This window comes from Jaculus jaculus, chromosome 14 (genome assembly GCF_020740685.1).
Source record: "Jaculus jaculus isolate mJacJac1 chromosome 14, mJacJac1.mat.Y.cur, whole genome shotgun sequence".
Classification (NCBI taxonomy): Eukaryota; Metazoa; Chordata; class Mammalia; order Rodentia; family Dipodidae; genus Jaculus; species Jaculus jaculus.
The window spans coordinates 58734085-58753872 of record NC_059115.1 but is presented as its reverse complement, the minus strand read 5'-3'; the positions used below and the strand labels follow the sequence as shown (position 1 = coordinate 58753872).

The 19788-nt window shown below is 43.0% G+C and overlaps 1 protein-coding gene across 3 annotated transcripts in view; it reads left to right on the top strand.

Annotated features, from left to right (window-relative positions):
- Positions 1–11827, top strand: part of Ocln (occludin) — a 59318-nt gene extending 47491 nt beyond the window's left edge. For 2 of the 3 annotated variants that reach the window (XM_045134052.1, XM_045134051.1), the window contains exons 7-9: positions 4581–4752; positions 9085–9126; positions 11041–11827. In XM_045134052.1, the coding sequence (XP_044989987.1) occupies positions 4581–4752; positions 9085–9126; positions 11041–11142 (316 nt within the window). In that variant the 3' untranslated portion in view covers positions 11143–11827. The remainder of the gene's footprint in view (positions 1–4580; positions 4753–9084; positions 9127–11040) is intronic. The other variant, XM_004651402.2, reaches the window with a different exon arrangement.
- Positions 11828–19788: the final 7961 nt, after the last annotated feature.

The window sequence follows — 19788 nt, the reverse complement described above, 5'->3', positions numbered from 1 at the left end:
GGGCTGTTTGGATGCCTTTACTTCATATGCCAGGAATAGCTGGGGTGCAGAGATATAGAACCCAGCTGTAGTTCTTCATACACTCGTGAACTGCCAGACTATTTAGGCAATGAGCATGTTTTCATATGTGTACTTCTTTCTGTGTGTATGCCAGAGATGGAACCTAAGGCATCACATGCACTAAGCATTTAGTTTAGCATGATCTACCTCCAGCCCATGTGTATACTTTTTTTTTTTTTTTTTTTTTTTTCGGTTTTTAGAGGTAGGGTCTCACTCTAGTCCAGGCTGACCTGGAACTCATTATATAGTCTCAGAGTGGCCTCAAACGCACGGCAGTCCACTTACCTCTGCCTCCCGAGTGCTGGGGTGTATACATTTTTAACGCCTACTTTCATAATGAAAGAGCAAGATAACCTGTTTCTACTTGGCAAAAACTACACTAAAAAATAAACAAATAAGCCAGTCAGAAGATGGTAGGTGGTAGTTAGTAGGAAACAGCCACTCCCAGCCGGCTGCTTTGTTGCTACAATGATCAAAACAAGCTTTGTGTTTCAGAAGTTGTCTTAATACTGCCAACAAGTATTTAAATAAAATATCCTGTGGGATTGTCTATTGAAAGCCAGTGCATTCTGACGGCTTAGACCTTAAATTTTATGATTTTCAGTCCATCAGAATGCATTGATTCTCAATGTGCAATAATTTTTATTTGTAACAATTATGATTTTTTTTGAAAATGAGCAATAATATAAAAGGTATAATCAGGGCAGAAGCAGAAGTCATTATTTTGCCAAAGAAGCATACAAAGAAAAAGGACCGGAAGCCATTTGAAGAAGATGTAGCTGAAATGCAACATAACTGAAACCAGAATCCAAAATGGCTCAACTGGACGCTTTTCACTGGTCGTTGTTACTAAACAATTTTGATAAGTTAGCTGTAAGGACAACCTACCACACACCTCTTCCTTGTGGTTCAAATCTTCTGAAGAGGGAGATTGGGGACTATATCAGGACAGGTTTCATTAATCTTGACAACCTACTACGTACCTTCCTTGTGGTTCACCTCACGGGAAGAGGGCTTAGAAGGCTTGTCACGATTAACGAAACCGTGAGGTGTACCCTGGGTACAATGAGTACTTGGGTTGGAGAAGACTGGACACGGAGGCAGACTGGGTCCCGGAGTGACTGGATGCTTAATTGTATGCACAGAACGAGCTACTCGCTTGGTGGAATCACAACAGAGTGCAGGCACTAGAAACTCTTGACGGGTGCCCAGTTCCAGCGACCCCCCACTTAATGCTGCAGTAAAAAGGCAGCTTCGAGTGAGGACTGTCTACTAGAGCAATGATTGACTATGATCCTGAAAGATGAGGAATCTTTTGGGTGAGCTGTGAAGCTGGAGCCTACATTCGGACACTGTGTGTGCACCTTGGTTTGTTAGTGGGAGTTGGTGGTCAAGTGCAGGAACTCTGGAGGGTTCCTTCTGGAGTCATGAGTGAAAAGGACCACATGGTGACAGTGCGTGATGTACTTGATGCTCAGTGGCTGTTTGACGACCATAAGGATGAGAGCTACTTGCAGCGCGTGGTTGACCCTTTGGAAACGCTGTTGACGTCTCACAAATGGCTGGTTGTGAAAGACAGCGCAGTAAATGCAATCGGCCATGGAGCCACAATCATGCTTCCTGGTGTTCTTCCATATGAGGATGGCGCTGAAGTCAGCCAGCAGACGGTTGTCATTACCACCAAGGGGGAGGCTATCCACATGGCTGTTGCGTCAGTGACCACAGCAGTGATTTCCACCTGTGACCATGGTATAGTAGCCAGGATCAAGAGACTGACCATGGGGCTGGAGAGATGGCTTAGCAGTTAAGTGCTTGCCTGTGAAGCCTAAGGACCCCGGTTCGAGGCTCGGTTCCCCAGGTCCCACGTTAGCCAGATGCACAAGGGGGCGCACGCGTCTGGAGTTCATTTGCAGAGGCTGGAAGCCCTGGCGCGCCCATTCTCTCCCTCTATCTGTCTTTCTCTCTGTGTCAGTCGCTCTCAAATAAATAAATAAATAAATAAATAAAAAAGAGAGACTGACCATGGAAGGGACACTCACCCTTGCGAGTGCAGTTTAGGTCCAAAGGCAAGTCCGAAGAAGCTGGTGATCGAGCCAGGCCTCCCATACAAACATGGCAAACCCACAGACAACGCCCGCACTGCCTGGAAGCAGGACCACGTTGATGACTGCGACGCTGGTGAGAAAGATGTGGTTTCCGATGCTGCGAAAGTCCCTCAGCTTGTCGCTGAAGCAGTGAAAGTCACAAAGTGTGAGATTCGTGAGACGCATCCAGGAGCTCCCCAGTTGATCAAGAAGGAAAAGAAGAAGAAGGTGGCTAAAGCTGTGGTGGGGAGTGAGAATGAGCCTAGAGATGGGGACAGTGATGCCACCAAGAAAGAGGGGGAGGGAGGAGGGGGGAGAGGAGGACGTGGAAGAAGAGGTGTGTGGGTAGTAAACCCCTGGAAGCGTTGTGCCCAATGGAGGGAAGATAGGAGAGCCTTCTTGAGAAAACGTCTTTGTTGAGGGAGTGGAACACGGCTCCCGGGCACGGTAGAGAGTTCTGGCTCGCTTTTGTGGCCGTCTGTGCCCTCGGGGGTCAGCTGGTATGGTCGCCCATCTTGTCCTGCTTTAAGGATATGGGTGATAAAAGACTTTATGCCACGCATCTCCCTGCTTGCTTCAGTGGGGATCTGCACCTCCAGACCCAGCACTGTCCAGGAGCTCTGCAGCTGTTGACAAATGGCCATTTGAAGCATTTTTATTTTTTAGGTTTTATTTATTTGGAGAATCAGAGAGAGACAGAGATGGAGACAGAGAGAATGCGCACGCCAAGTCCTCCAGCCACTGCCGACAAACTCCAGACACATGTGCCTCCTTGTGCATCTGGCTTACATGGGTCCTGGGGAATCGAACCAGGGTCCTTTGGCTTTTCAGGCAAACGCCTTAACCATTAAGCCATCCCTCCAGCCCAGCTAATGGCCATTTTAAACACAGGCCTCCTAGCTGGCTTTTTTTTTTTTTTTTTTCTTTTATTCCCATGGTAAGGTTCCACTCTAGCCCAGGCTGACCTGGAATTCACTATGGAATCTCAGGGTGGCCTCGAACTCATGGTGATCCTCCTACCTCTGATTCCTGAGTGCTGGGATTAGCGGTGTGCACCACCATACCCAGCCTAGTTTGCTGTTTTTTATCTCTGTGTAAGATGTTTTTAAAAATTGTCTGCTAAATGAGAAGGTGTAGATCTTTCTGTAAAAGGGTATAATTGTTACTGAGGAGACCTTGTCTCCTGTGTTCTGTAAGGGCTGGTCTAGTCTGGTGTCACGTATGGGTCTTGCTGGCCTGAAAGTGTAAATCACACTTTAGGCCTCGTATTTTCATGCAGCCTTAAGTGTGTAGCAGCATTTATCCGACTCCATCCAGCTATATGTGTTTGTGATGGAAGCCAAACCATTCCTGTACCCACGTGTTCTAACCTTCATTTACGTTTTAACGAATTGATTTGTTCATTGCTGGGAGCAGAATAGGATTTTTAGGCAATTTAAACTGAATCATGAATTTTTAACTTTTTATTTTTTATTTATTTATTTTTTTTTTTTGATGTTTCAAGGTAGGGTCTCACTGTAGTTCAGGCTGACCTGGAATTTACAATGAAGTCTCAGGGTGGCCTTGAACTCACAGTGATGATGCTGATGATGCTCCTACCTCTGTCTCCCAAGTGCTGGGTTAAAGACCTACGCCACCATGCCCAACTGAATCATGAATTTTTAAAGTAAAAACCAAAAAGTGGGGGGTTGCTGGAGAGATGGCTTAGTGTGGTTAAACTGCTTGCCTGCAAAGCCAAAGGATCCCAGTTCGACTCTCCAGGACCCATGTAAGCCAGAAGCATAAGGGGGCGCATGTGTCTGGAGTTCATTTGCAGTGGCCGGAGGCCCTCGTGTGCCCATTCTCTCTCTCTCTCTCTCTCAAATAAATAAAAAATATATTTGAAAAAAAAAAGTATAATCAGATCGGGTATGGTGGTGCACACCTTTAATCCCACACTCAGGAGATAGGGTAGGAGGATCACTGTGAGTTCAAGGTCAGCCTGGGCTAGAGAGACACCCTACCTGGTGGGGAGGAGTGCGATTTTTCTTTTGATGTGGCGCTGCGATGTAACCCTAGGGTCTGGTGTATGGTATGGTAGGCAAATGTTCTGCCACCTAAGCCCAATAGGCACAAGTACTCCTCTGTACTCTTGGTCAAAAATGAGTCCTCCTCTGTTGGGAAGTTTGTCCTGTTGACCTGTTGTGCAGTATTGGGCAGGATGGGTTGCTGAGGGAGGAGGAGATACTAGCCCGATGTCACAGCCACATAACCCTTACGTCCTCTGTGATCATTCTTAGTAGAAGGTAATTGAATCTTACTTTATCTCCCTGGGAACAACAGACAACTGAAAATGTGGTCCTCTCCTCCCTTCCAGCTACTGTCTTTTAGGAGAAACGCTGGATTTTACGTGTGTACAAGATGCATAAATTGTCATTTTTCTCTCTCAATTCCTAGGGAATATCCACCCGTCACTTCAGACCAACAGAGACAACTCTATAAGAGAAATTTTGACACAGGTCTGCAGGAGTACAAGCGTTTACAAGCAGAGCTTGATGAGGTCAACAGAGAGCTCACCCGTCTAGATAAAGAACTAGATGACTATAGAGAAGATAGTGAAGAGTACATGGTAAGTTCAGAGCTGATTCCCTCCCCCCAGGGTGTAGGGGTGGTCTTGAGATTGGGTTGCATGTAACCTAGGCCGTCCACAAACTCACTGTTTAACTGAGCATGACCTTGAACTCCTAATCCTCCTACATTCTAAACAGATGTATTGCACAATGCCAAGCTACCAACCTGATGTATACTGCATGAAACCTAGTTCTAGGAAGGCTGGAGAAGTAGCTTAGCGGTTAAGGCTCTTGCCTGTGAAGCCAAAGGACCCTGTTGCAATTCCCCAGGACCCATGTAAGCCAGATGCACAAAGTGGTGCATGTGTCTGGAGTTTGTTTTCAGAAGCTAGAGGCCCTGGAATGCCTAATTTCTTTTTCCCCCTCTCTCTAATAAGTGTGTGTGTGTGTGTGTGTGTGTGTGTATGACATTAAAACTAGTTCTAGGAGTGGCCAGTCGTGGTGGCGCACACCTTTAATCCCAGCATTTAGGAGGCAGAGGTAGGAGGATCACCATGAGTTTGAGGTCACCCTGAGATTACATAGTATGAATTCCAGGTCAACCTGGACTAGAGTGAGACCTTACCCCCACCTCCCCCCACCTCGCACCCAAAAAAAAACAAAACCAGAAAAACTAGTTGTAGGAGTGGAAAGATGGCTCACTGGTGAAGGCACTTGCATGCAAAGCCTAACAACTCGGGTTTGATTCCCCAGGACCCACATGAAGCCAGATACATAAAGTGGCACATACATCTGCAGTTTGCAGCAGCTAGAGGCCCTGGAGTCCCCATTCTCTCTCTGCTTGCAAATAAATATTTTTTTAAAAACTAGTTGTCATTTGTGGAGATAGAGTATCCTTTATACTAGAGTTGATAAAAGTTTTATTTGTACTTATAAAACTGTAATTTCCTTTTTTGTACTTGCTACTGGAGAGAGAGGCAAAGAGAATGGGCACACTAGGGCCTCTATTCACTGCGAATGAATCCCAGATTCTTGCGCCACTTTGGGCATTTGGCTTTAAATGGGTACTGGGGAATCGAACCCGAATCGTTAGGCTTTGCAAACAAGAACCTTAACCTCTAAGCCATCTCTCCAGCCCTGTAATTTCTTTTTTAAGACATTACTTATTTGGGACTGGGGAGATGGCTCAATGGTTAAAAGCACTCGCTTGCCACGTCTGCCAGCCCAGGTTCAGTTCCCTAGCCACTTGTGTAAAACCTGCTGCAAACAGTGGCACAAGTACCTGGCATTCCTTTTGCAGTGATGGAAGACCATGCTGTGCCCACACACACACATATGCAAATCAACAATAAATGCATTTGTTTGCAGATGTGTAGGGGCTTGCCAAGGACTCTTTCCACTGCAAATGAATGCTCCTCCTGCTTTACAAAAGTGCCTTTTTAACCACTTCTTCCCAAATCAAACTGTAATTTCATAGTTTAAATTGAATTTTGCATGAAAAAATTCTTTTTTTCAAATTGTAGGCTATACTAATATAGTTAAGAATTACAAAAAAAAAAAAAAAAAAAAAAATTCTGCCTGGCATTTGAATCCCAGCACTCGGGAGGCAGAGGATCATTGTGAGTTCGAGTTCACCCTGAGACTACATAGTGAATTCCAGATCAGCCTGGGCTAGAGTGAGACCCTATCTCAAAATAATAATAATAATAATTACAAGACAGGCTGGAGAGATGGATCAGCAGTTAAGATGCTTGTGTGCCTAGAAAGCCTAACAACCTGGGTTCGATTCCCTTGTACTCACATAAAGCCAGATGCACAAAGGGGCACATGCATCTGGAGTTCATGTGCAGTGGCTGGAGGCCCTGGCATGCCCATTCTTTCTGTCTCTAAATAAAATTAGTGGATTGTGGTGATGTACCCCTTTAATCCCAGCACTTGGGAGGCAGAGGTAGGAGGATCACTGTGAGTTAAAGGCCACTCTGAGACTACATAGTGAACTCCAAGTCAGCCTGGGCTAGAGTGAGACTCTACCTCAAAAAAACAAAAAATGAAAAATAAATAAATAAAATTAAAGAGTAAAAAAAAAGAATTAGCGAGGGAAGGTAGCACATGCCTTTAATCTCAGCACAGGTAGGAGGATCGTCATGTGTTCAAGGTCACACTGAGACTACATAGTGAATTCCAGGTCAACCTGGGCCAGAGCAAAACCCTACCTCGGAAACAACAACAAAATTTTTTTTTAATTTTTATTTATTTATTTATTTATTTGAGAGTGACAGACACAGAGAGAAAGACAGGTAGAGAGAGAGAGAGAGAATGGGCGCGCCAAGGCTTCTAGCCTCTGCAAACGAACTCCAGACGCGTGCGCCCCCTTGTGCATCTGGCTAACGTGGGACCTGGGGAACCGAGCCTCGAACCGGGGTCCTTAGGCTTCACAGGCAAGCGCTTAACCACTACGCCATCTCTCCAGCCCAACAACAAAAATTTTAATTGTAAAAATAAATAATGTTTAGAGCCAGGCATAGTGGCGCATGCCTTTAATCCCAGCAAAGAGGCAGAGGTAGGAGGATCACTGTGAGTTTGAGGCCACCCTGAGACTACATTTCAGATCAGCCTGGACCAGAGTGAGACCCTACCTTGAAAATCCAAAAATAAAAAAAAAAAATTAAAAATAAATAACGTTTTAAAAGACATGTTTTCTCTAAACTTACATATTTTATTTATTTACTTACTTGAAGAGGGGGAGACAGAAAGAGGCAGATGTAGAGACAAGGGGGGACACTGAGTTTTCTTCCAACTTACACAGAAGTCCAGTCATCTATAGCTAGGATCCACATATGAGAGAGAACATGTGACATTTGGCTTTTTGGGTCTGAGTTACCTCACTTAGTATATAATCCTTTCCAGATCCATCTAGCAGTTCCAGAGTTTCAGGTCTGATATTAAGGTCTTTAATCCATTTGGTCTTAATTCTTGTGTGTGAGAGAGAAGGATCTATTTTCATCCTTCTACAGATACATATCCAGTTTTCCCAGCACCATTTGCTGAAGAGGCTGTCTTTTCTCCAATGAGTATTTTTGCCATTTTTGTTGAATATCAGGTGGCTATAGCTACTTGGACTTACATCTGGGTCCTCTGTTCTGTTCCATTGATCTACATGTCTGCTTTTGTGCCCGTACCATGCTGTTTTTGTTACTATGGCTCTGTTGTATAGGTTAAAATCAGGTGTGGTGCTACCACCAGCCTTATTTTTGTTGCTCAATATTGTCTTAGATATTCGAGAATTTTTTTGTGCTTCCAAATAAATTTTTGGATTGTTTTTTCTATTTTTGTGAAGAATGCCATTGGAATTTTTATGAGGATTGCATTAAATGTATAGATTGCTTTTGGTAAGATTGCCATTTTTGCAATATTGATTCTTCCAATCCAAGAACAAGGGATGTCTTTCTATTTCCTAGTGTCTTCTGTAAATTTCTTGTTTGAGTGTTTTAAAGTTTTCATTGTAGAGATCCTTTACTTCCTTGGCTAGGTTTATTCCAAGGTACTTTATTTTCTTTGATGCAATTGTGAATGGGATTGATTCTCTGCTTTCATTCTCTGTGTGTTTGTTGTTAGCATATAGGAAGGCTACTGATTTCTGCGTGCTTATTTTGTATCCTACTACATGGCTGTAGGTGTTTATCAGCTCTAACAGTTTGCTGGTAGAGTTTTTAGGGTCCTTTGTGTATAGAATCATGTCATCTGCAAATAATGATAACTTGATCTCTTCCTTTTGTTTTTTAAAAAAGATTTTTAAGAAATATTTATTTGAGAGAGAAAAAAGACAGAGAGAGATAAAATGGGTACACAAGGGTCTTTAGCTGCTGCAAATGAACTCCAGATGCATGTGCCACGTTTTCGTATCTGGCTTTATGTGGGTACTGGGGAACTGAACACGAGTCATTAGAATTTGCAGGCAAATGCCTTAACTGAGCCATCTCATCTCTCCAGCCCTTAACATAAGAGTTCTAAGGATGTTAAGACTATATTAATTCTCTACGTTTTTATGATAAGCTGTCAGTTTTTGGCTCCAAAGGATAACATCAAGAATGTTAATGAGGGTTGGAGCAATAGCTTAGTGGTTAAGGCATTTGCCTGCAAAGCCAAAGGACCCAGGTTCAATTCACCAGACCCACATAAGCCAGATGCTCAAGGTGGAGCATGCATCTGGAGTTTGTTTGCAGTGTCTGGAGGCTCTGCTGTGCCCATTCTTTCTCCCTCTCTCTCTCCTCTCTCCCTGTTTCAAATAAGGAAATAAATAATAAAATTAAATTACAAAACAAGCAACCAATGATGATGAGAGAGAAAATGCCCCACTAGGCTAAACACATTCTTCTTATTCTCATTAATAGGCGGCTGCTGATGAATACAACAGACTGAAACAAGTTAAGAGAGTAAGTATCCTGATTTCAAGACTCAAAAAAAAAACTTTTGTATTCTGTGTTTCTTATTTAACCTTTACTCTGACTAACTGTACCTTACACATGCATTGATTATAGACAGTGGCCCTGCCATTTATACACGAACAGTGTCACTGAGAAGTTGGGACTGTAATTCCAGCTGTTGGCAGCAACAGCCTAAGCTGAGATAGATGGATGAATGGATGGATGGATAGATAGATAGATAGATAGATAGATAGATAGATAGATAGATAGATAATTAAGTTGAAGTATACAAACAAATAAATGCACAAGTCACTGTAGGTAGTTTTCACAAATTGACCAATGCACAAATTGTGCACCTGGCTTTACATGGGTACTGGGGAGCTGAACCCCAGGGCCATCAGGCTTTATTTATTTGCGAGCAGAGAGATGGAGGGGAGAGAGAGAGAGAAAGAATGGGCATGCCACTTAGAAACCAGGTCATTAGGCTTTATAGGCAAGTGCCTTGACAGCTGAGCCATTCCTCCAGCCTGATACACTCATTTGAAAAAAATGCATTAAGTCAGGGCTGGAGGGACAGCTTAGCAGTTAAAGTGCTTGCCTGCAAAGCCTAAGGGCCCAGGTTCAATTCCCCAGTATCCACATAAGCCAGATGCATAAGGTGGTGCATGCATCTGGAGTTCATTTGTGATGGCTAGAGGCCCTGGAGTGCCCATTCTCTCTGTCTCTGTCTCAGTCTCTCTCTCTCTGCCTCTTTCCCTCTCTCTCAAATAAATAAATAAATAAAATTATTTTAAAAATGCATTAAGTCATCAAGAGAACTTATTGACCTTCAGAAGCCCTCAGAATCCACCAGTCTAAAAGAAATACAGCTGGGCATGGTGGTGCACACCTTTAATCCCAGAACTCAGGAGGTGAGGTAGGTGGATCACCATGAGCTCAAGGCCACCCTGAGACTATATAGTGAAGTCCTGGTCAACCTAGACTAGAGTGAAACCCTACCTTAACACCCCCCCCAAAAAAGAAAGAAATATATTTTGGGGCTGGATAGATGTCTTATTGGTGAAGGTGCTTGCTTGCAAAGCCTGATGACCTGGGTTTAACTCCCCAGTACCCATGTAAAGCCAGATCTAAAAAGTGGTGCATGCATCTGGAATTTATTTGAAGGGGCCCAAGCGTACCCATTCATATTCTCACTTTCTCACTCTCTCCTTGCAAATTAATTAATATTTATAAAATGGGCTAGAGTGATGACTGAATGGTTAAAGGCATTTGCTTACAAAGCCTGATGTCCCAGGTTCAATTCCCCACTACTCACATAAAGCCAGATACAAAAAGTGCTGCATGTGTCTGTAGCACAGTGGCAGGATGCCCTGGTGCACCCCTGCCCACTCACTCTCTCTCTCTCTCTCTCTGAAATAAAGAAAAGAACAAATAAATTTAAAAATGGAAAAAAAATTAATATTTTATTTTTCTCTATTTGAGAGAGAGAAATAGGCAGTGGGGAGAGAGGGATGGAGGGAGGGAGAGAGAGAGAATGGGTACACCAGGGCCTCCAGCCGCTGCAAAGGAACTCCAAATGCATGCGCCCCCTTGTGCATCTGGTTTATGTGGGTTCTGGGGAATCGAACCTGGGTCTTTTGGCTTTGCAGGCAAGCACCTTAAAACACTAAGCCATTTCTCCAGCCCAAAAAAACCTTCTTTTAAATAAAAATAAAAATGGATCTATCCTTTGTAAAGTCCTGGTTAGATGATATGTTTGAGGAAAGAGAATCAGGTACCTTTGTGATTGGTGATCCTGCCAAACACCTTGTGTGCATTCATTCAACACTTCCAGCCATTTATCACGAATGCTCCCGTTCTGGTCACCTGTGCACTCTCAGCAGACATAGTTTTAGCGTTTGAATTTATTATTCTCCCTTTCAGTCTTCAGATTACAAGAGAAAGAGGAATTACTGCAAGGAGCTGAAGAGCAAATTGTCGCACATCAAGAGGATGGTTGGAGATTACGATAAAGGGAAAGTGTAAGGCAGGCGCATCACCGCCGCCGGGGAAGGCGAGGGTACCTGACGTCTCCGCAGGGCTCTCCGGACGCAAAGTGACTTTGGACACTAACCTGGGAAGCCAAACCTTGTGATCATCACAAAGTTTTGATAGCTTTAATGCCCTCAGTTTCATATCATCAGTATTGAAGCATTTTATAAAATAGCTTTTGATAATCAACTGGGCTCAACACTCCACTTACGGGTTTTATAGAGGAGACACTGTTTCTTGTATTAAGAATGAAATGTTGTTTGAGGCTTTTAAACCTACAGTGAAGGTCCCAGTATGAACTGTGCTGTGAACTTTTCATTCCCCGGACATGTCTGAGTGTGTTCCTTGGAGGTGATGTCATTATCTTTCTAGCAGTCCTTCAGGTGACTGTTATTTATGCTCATTTCTTTTGAGTCTGTCCAGTGATGTCCGCAGAGTGAAGCTGCTTGTTTCCTAACACGCAGCTTTGGTGTCTTTTCACGACTCTGATAACAAAACTTTGGCCCTTTGTATTTTAGCTATTGTGTATAATATATCCTATCAGCTTCCCTATTGATTTTTTTCTGTTAATATAAATAATTAGAGGGTTTTTCTTTTGCTTTATGTTTTCATAATAATTAAGATCATGTAAACTTAACAAATGTGTGATATTTAAATTTTATGTATATATATATACACACACACACACATACACATATATATTTACTTTGGAAAAATCAATGCTTAAACCTGGGATTAGAATTATGTGTATTTTTGAAGTAATTTTTTCTTTTATAGTTTACACACATTTTTTTGGTAACCAATTAAAACTTCCCACTATATCAGAGTATCCAATTAAATATATAATTATGACTTGAATTGTGTCACATAGGAAAATGTTCAAGTTCTGTACATATTTTGTAAGGTATTAAGCCTGGTGTTTCTATTATATATCTCTTTTATGTCCTTAGTGCTGTTAACATTAAGCTGTAGAAAACTACACTCAGGAGTTGTTTCTCTTTTTTATATATAAATAACTTTTTATTTGATTTATTTGAGAGAGAGAAAGGCCTAGTAGAGAGAGAAAGAGGAAGAGAGAGAGAGAAAAAGGGTAACCAGGGTCTTCAGCTGCTGTAAACAAACTCCAGATGGATGCACCATCTTGTGCATCTGGCTTACTTGGGTCCTAGGGAATTGAACCTAGGTCCTTCGGTTTTACAGGCAAATGCCCTAACCACTAAGCAATCTCTCTAGCCTCCTGCTTATCTTTTTTAAACTATATGGGCATGGTGGTGCACACCTTCAGCCCCAGCTTTTGAAGGCAGAGGTAGGAGGATCACTGTAAGTTTGGGGCCAGCCTGGGGCTGCAGAGTGAGTTCCCTCTCATCCTTGGCTAGAGTGAAATCCTGCCTGGGGGAAAAGGAGGAACTGATTATCTTGGGTGCTATGCTGATTTATGATTTCCTCATCACTGGGCTATGAGGAGGCTAATGTGTCTGGAAATAGAATACTATCTCAAAGAACACCAAATTATTTCAATTGGTACCCCAAAATTTTACATACACACACACACATACCCATTTTAAAATTCCTGTTAGTAAGGTTAAATTATCTGATAATATATCCAAACCAAATTGATTTTGTTCATCCATCTCAGTTTGGTCTGTTCTGCTGAAAATCTTTTGTATACCTTTCAGACACTGAACTACATGATTGTCTATGTACATTTTTTTTTTTTTTTTTTTTTTTTTGAGGTAGGGTCTTGCTCTAGTCCAGGCTGACCTAGAATTCACTATGTAGTCTCAGGATGGCCTTGAACTCATGGTGATCCTCCTACCTCTGCCTCCCCAGTGCTGGTATTAAAGGTGTGCACCACCACACCCAGTGTCTGTATGCAATTTTGAATTATTTTCCAAAGATAAACTTTTCAATAATGTTTTCATGTAATAATTTATTTCTTCAAGATGAAGAAATTTCTTCTTAAATTTTTGAAATGCTGCACACAGCGGAAAATAGTTTCATAGCTTTTGGGTTCATGACAGTAGAAAAGGATTCTAGAACACCATCAACTCCTTGTTCTTACAAGTGTTGATGCTTTTTGTTGGCTTGGTTGGTTTTTTAAATTTGGTTTGGTTTTTCACAGGATCTAACGACATAGCCCAGGCTATCCCCCAACTTGCAGTCTTCCTGCTTCCACCTCCTTAATTGCTGGATTTACAGATGTTCTCCTTTTGTGTTCGGCTCAAACTCAGTTTATGAAGACAAGTTTGCCGGTGTCCTCAACTCACAGAATAATTTTGCTAAATGCAGAAAATGAAATAGCAAGAATTGTAAAATTATAAAATTTTATAAATTTATAACATTTGACTCTGGAATAAAATAAGTACTTTTTTAAAAATATGGTGCTACCACTGCAGACTTTAGGAAAGCAGTTCCAGTGTTTCTGTTGGGATTGGCATCAACAACTTGAATGAAGCCACTGACATGGTTTCTTAGTCTTGAAAAGAAGGTTAGTTTAAATTTCAGAAACTTAAAAAAAATTATTTTTATTTATTTATTTGACAGAGAGAGAGAGAATGGGTGTGCCCAGGTCTCCGGCCACTACAAACTCCAGACACACGTGCCACCTTGTGCATCTGGCTAATGTGGGTCCTGGGGAATTGCGCCTGGGTCCTTTGGTTTTGCAGGCAAGTGCTTTAACCACTAAGCTATCTCTCCAGCCCTAAATCTCAGAGACTTTTTTTCCATTCCGAACTGTAGTTCTTATGTCTGGATTCTACTTGGTCCTAACCATTTTTCCAAGGAATTGCTTGTGAGAGTGTAATCCATCTTGTAAATTTCCCTACTTCAAATGATACCCTACATGTGTGATTTTTATATTAAAAGTAGGTAGTCAATGTTTTCCATTTTGATAAAATGAAAAAAAAAATACGAGTCTAAATATACATGGACCCACTACCCAAAGTGATATGGGATATCTTATAATACGGCTTTGTATTGTTGAAATAAAGCCTATTTATGCTAATAACTAGTATTTGTAATTAATACTTTGTATACATACATATGTGAAATCTCATTTAGTCTTCACAACAGTCTTTTGCATGTGACCATCTTTTAATTCTCATTGTATAGCTAAAGCAACCAGTAATTTGATAGGCTACTTGGTCCAATTATACTAGCAAGTGGTAAAACTAAATAGAAACCCTGTCTTTTGGACTGTTAGGTTCTATTTTCTCCATCCTAGGCCGGCTGGCTTTGCATATTGTATAATGTAGGACTGCTCTGATGTTAATAAATATTCTGTTTTAATTTTGAGCAAATTTGGAATACCTTTAATTAACAAAAGAAGCTTCACAGGAAGTATCTGAATTATATGTCTGTAAGACCCTAAATGGGGAAGGGGTGGTCGCTTTCATCATGGGTGCCCTAGGACTGGGACTTCACTTGGCATGGGCATTCCTCATACAGAGTCCTTTCTCTAGCTCAGCTTTAGGATGAAAGTGTCTCCTCCCTGGACTTCTGTTTCAGAATCTCATACTTAATCTGCGAGTGGTCACTTATGCCTTTGCTCGTAGCACTGGGGAAACTGAGGTTGGATCATCATGAATTTTAGGCCAGGCTGGGCTGGGTAGAGTAAAACAGTATCTTATAATCACCTAGCTGCTCATGATTCTACTGCTCTATAATCTGTCTAATTGCCCCGGCTCAATTTCCCAGTATCCACATAAAGCCAAATGCACAAAGTCATGCATGCATCCTGAGTTTGTTTGCAGTTTACAAGAGGCTGTTTCCTCTCTCATTCATTCTCTCCTTGCAAATAAATGAAAAATATTTTAATACCAAAAAAAAAAAAAAAAGCCAAGTGTGGTGGCACACACCTTTAATTCCAGCACTTGAAGGTAGTTTGATAGCTGTGAGTTCGAGGCCAGCCTGAGACTGTAGTACATAGTGAATTCCAGGTCAGCCTAGGCTAGAGTGAGCCTACCTCAAAAAAAGGGGGGGGGGCTAGAGGGATGGCTTAGCTGTTAAGTTGCTTGGACCCAGGTTCAATTCCCCTGGACCCACATTAGCCAGATGCACAGGGGGCGCATGCGTCTGGAGTTCATTTGCAGTGGCTGGAGGCCATGGTGCTCCCATTCTCTCTCTCTCTCTCTCTTTCAATGTCAAATAAATAAAATTAAAAAATGGATTAAAAAGGAGGTTTGTTTAAAAAGGGCTTTTGAGATGGCTTATTATTTAAGCGCTTGCCTATGGAGCCTAAGGACCCCAGTTAGAGGCTTGATTACCCAGGACCCACGTTAGCCAGATGCACAAGGGGCGCAGGTGTCTGGAGTTTGTTTGCAGTGGCTGGAGGCCCTGGCGCGCGCATGCACTGGCTCGCTCGCGCTCTCTCTGTCGCTCTCAAATAAATAAAAATAAATATTTTTTTAAAATACTTTTAAAAAAGAAAAACAAAGGCATTGGAACTGACAGGTTTACCTCTCCTAGTCTTTCAGGTTCCACACTGTGTATATTTCAGTTAGAGCCACTAGCTAAGCTGTTAGCAAGTTTCCTAACTGCTGTGTTCAGCTGTTCATGGGCCAAGAATAATTTGTTTTTTTTTCCTTACCATAAGGTTACTTACTCATTATAATCAAGAATATAATCAAGAATTTTTATATATTTTATTATTTATTTATTTGATTGAAGGAAAGAGGCAGAGTGAGAGATAGAGAGAGAATGGGCACACCAGGACTTCCAGCCATTGCAAACAAACTCCAGATGCTTGTGCCACCTTATGTATCTGGCTTATGTGGGTACTGGGGAATTGAACCAAGGTCCTTTGGCTTTACAGGCAAGTGCTTTAACCGCTAAGCCATCTCTCCAGCCCTAGATTGTTTCATTTTTTGCCTGCAAAGCCAAACAACCTGGGTTCACATCCCTAGTACCTGCATAAAGCCAGATGCACAAAGTGATGCATGTGGTTGAACTTCATTTGCAGTGGCTAGAGGCCCTGGCATAACCATTCTCTCACCCTCTCTTCTCTCTCTGCTTGAATATAACAAAAAAATGCCCAGCTACAAATAAAATTTTTTTAAAAAGTTTTAGCTGGTGGCTGGAGAGATAGCTTAGTGGTTAAAGCATTTGCCTGCAGAGCCAAAGGACCTCAGTTCAATTCCCCAGGACCCACATAAGCCAGATGCACAAGGTAGTGCATGCATCTGGAGTTCATTTTCAGTGGCCCTGGTGCACCCATTCTCTGTGTGTGTGTCTGCCTGCCTCTCTCAAATAAATACATTAAAAATAAATAAAATATAAAAAATATTTTTAAAAATTCTTTTAGCCAGGCCAGGCATGGTGGCATATGCCTGGGCTAGAGTGAGACCCTACCTTGAAAAACAAAACAAAAAGAAAAAAATAAAATAGCCCAAACTGACCTGGAATTCACTATGTAGTCTCAGGGTGTCTGAACTCATGGTGATCCTCTAACTCTGCCTCCCGAGTCCTGGGATTAAAGATGTGCACCACCACGCCTGGCTGAAGAAGTATTTTTAAAAAATATATTTTTATTTATTTATTTGCAAGTAGGGAAAATGGGTATGCCAGGGCCGCCAGCCACTGCAAACAACTCCAGAATCATGTGTCAGTGTGCATCTGGCTTTATGTGGGTACTGAGGATTTGAACTCAGGTTGTTAGGCTTTGTAGGCAAGCACCTTAACCGTTGAACCATCATCTCTCCAGCCCCATTATTTTTTGTTGTTGTTTTATTTTTTGAGGAAGGGTCTCATTCTAGCCCAGGTTGACCTGGAATTCACTATGTAGTCTCAGGGTGGCCTCAAACTCACAGCCATTCTGAGTGCTGGGATTAAAGGCATGCATCACCACACCTAGTGTTCTTTATTTTATTTTATTTATTTTTATTTATTTTATTTTTTTGAGGTAGGGTCTCACTTTAGCCCAGGCTGACCTGGAATTCACTATGGAGTCTCAGGGTGGCCTCCTACCTCTGCCTCCCGAGTGCTGGGATTAAAGGCGTGCGCCACCACGCCCGGCTTATTTTATTTTATTTTTGAGGTAGGGTCTCACTGTAGCCCATGCTGACATGGAATTCACTACGTAGTCTCAGGCTGACCCTGAACTTACAGTGATCCTCCTACATTGGGCTCCCGAGTGCTGAGATTCCACCACACCCAGCTTCGTTTTTTATTTTATATAATTTTTTATTTTATGTTTTGAGAGAGTCATGTCGCCCAGGCCAGTCTTAAACTTGTGATTCTCCTGGCGCAGCCAGAAGTACTGGAATAACAGGTATGTGCCACTATGCCTGGTTCTTGTTTCATTCTTTATAGTTGGAGAATCATTTGTAAAACAATTTCCTTCTTGTCACTTTGTAGGTTAGAATAATTAGTCATACTTTTGCTAAGATGACCATTTGTGTGTGTTTTCTTTTGCTTTAGCAGTCTTATTGATGTTTTAGGCCAAATCCCCTGCTCCAGTTGTCCCAACTGATTAGGTTTGATCCCCCACTCAGGTACACCAGACACAAGGAGTGGTGAGGGGCAGAGAGGAAAGTGACCATCAACATGGCCACAGATAAAGGGGGGTGCTGAGCCCAAGTCTGTGTCTGGGCTGACAGGAACTCTGAGCTTTTACAGAAAAGGAAAACAGGGCTGGAGAGATGGCATAGCAGTTAAGGGCTTGCCTGTGAACCCTAAGGACCCTGGTTCGAGGCTTGATTCCCATGTAAGCCAGATGCACAAGGTGGCACGCGCACTTGGAGTTTATTTGCAGTGGCTGGAGGCGCTGGTGCACCCATTCTCTTTCTTGCTCAAATAAATAAAAATACATTAAAAAAAAGGGGGGGGGGAAGAGCCGAGTTTTGGGACACACGCCTTTAATCCCAGTGGAGGTAGGAGGATCGCTGTGAGTTAGAGGCCAGCCTGAGACTACAGAGTGAATTCCAGGTTAGGCTGTTCTAGAGAGAGACCTTACTTGGGGAGCGGGGGAGGGTAATGGAAAGGGAAACATGTAAAAAAAAAGGAAAGAAAAGGGAAACGAAGGGGCTGGGATTTGCATAGCTGACAGGTGATCTGGAGCTGATCATGATCATGTCATGTCAGTCCTGGTTCTGCAGAAGGTGTTACCACCGTCATCACTCGAGGGGAGCAGTCTGATTCCTATGAACTGACTTCTGTTCTAGGGTGCAGTCTCACTTGACCCTTTGAATAATCACCTTCATTTGCAAGATGATCTGTCCTGTTAAGCTTTCTGCTGCTTGGGAGCAGTTTTGGTCCCTTGGTATAATTGGATATGAGGGCGGCCTGACTGCGACATCTGTCACCCGACGTTGATTGCCAGGGTTGATTCGGCTGATCTGGCTAGCTAGGCCGGTGTCCCTTTTCTCCCTGGTGCCCCATGTGCGTCCCTCTCGAAGCTGTGGCGCTAGGTGGAAAAGGATCGTCCCCAGAGGAACCGTCCTGTGGTCAGGGGTGTGGGGATAGCTGCGCTTCCCCACTAGAGCCTCCAAACAAGCTCTCAAGATGTTTATGTGTTGTCCTCCCTGGAATCCACAGGAAATGCAGGAAAGAGTCAGAGGCAAAAGTAAAGCTAGAGAGGGTATGCGGCCAGTGACTAGTGCCCTCCTTCCCCTTCCTAGTTCAGCTCCGGATCTAAAATCTATATGGAGCAAAATTTAGGATGGGGGTCTGGAGAGATGGTTCAGCGTTTAAACCACTTGCCTGTGAAGCCTAAGGACCCAGGTTCGACTCCCCAGAACCCACGGTGGCGCCTGCTCCTGGAGTTCGTTTGCTGTAGCTAGAGGCCCTGGAGCACCCATTCTCTCTCTGTCTCCCCCCCACCACCTCTTTCTGATAAATAAATAAAATATTACAAAAAGAGGTTAGGATGGGGAAAGCCCTCTTCACAAATATGCTGTAATTTTAATTTATTGGGGAAAATCCTGTTTTATTCATGCTTTTATTTTTATTTATTTATTTTTTAATTGCTGTTTTTACAACAACCTTCAGAGGGGCATGGTAGTGCACACACCTTAAATCCCAGCACTCCGGAGGCAGAGGTAGAAGGATCGCCGTGAGTTCGAGACTACATAGTGGATTTTTAGGTCAAGCTGGGCTAGAATGAGACCCTACCTCGAAAAACAAAAGAAACAGAATGATGGGGCTGGAGAACCAAATAAAAAAATAAATAAAAATTTAAAAAAATTTTTTTAAGGTTAAAACTAGGAACTTCCTAGGGGTTGGAGAGATGGCTCAGCGGTTAAGGCACTTGCCTGAAAAGCCTGAAGACCCGGGTTCGATTCCTCAGTACCCAGGTAAGCCAGCTGCGCAAGATGGCACATGCGTCTGGAGTTCCTTTGCAGAAGCGGCTGGAGGCCCTGGCGCCCATTCTCTGTCTCTGTCTCGCTGCTTCTTTCTCTCATATATATATATATATACACACACACACAATTTAGAAGAAAAAAAAAAAAGACAAGCCCAGGACCACAGGGATTAAGTCTCTATGTAAACCGGTGGCAATCACTCTCGCTCTGCAGACCAGCAGGCCGGTGGCGCCGCCCTGCGGGGAGGAGGGCACTCTGCGCGCCGGCGCCCCCGTCCGGCAGTCACGGTCCTCCGCAGCCGGAACGTTTCTGTGCGGCTGCATCGCGCGGCGGAGGACTT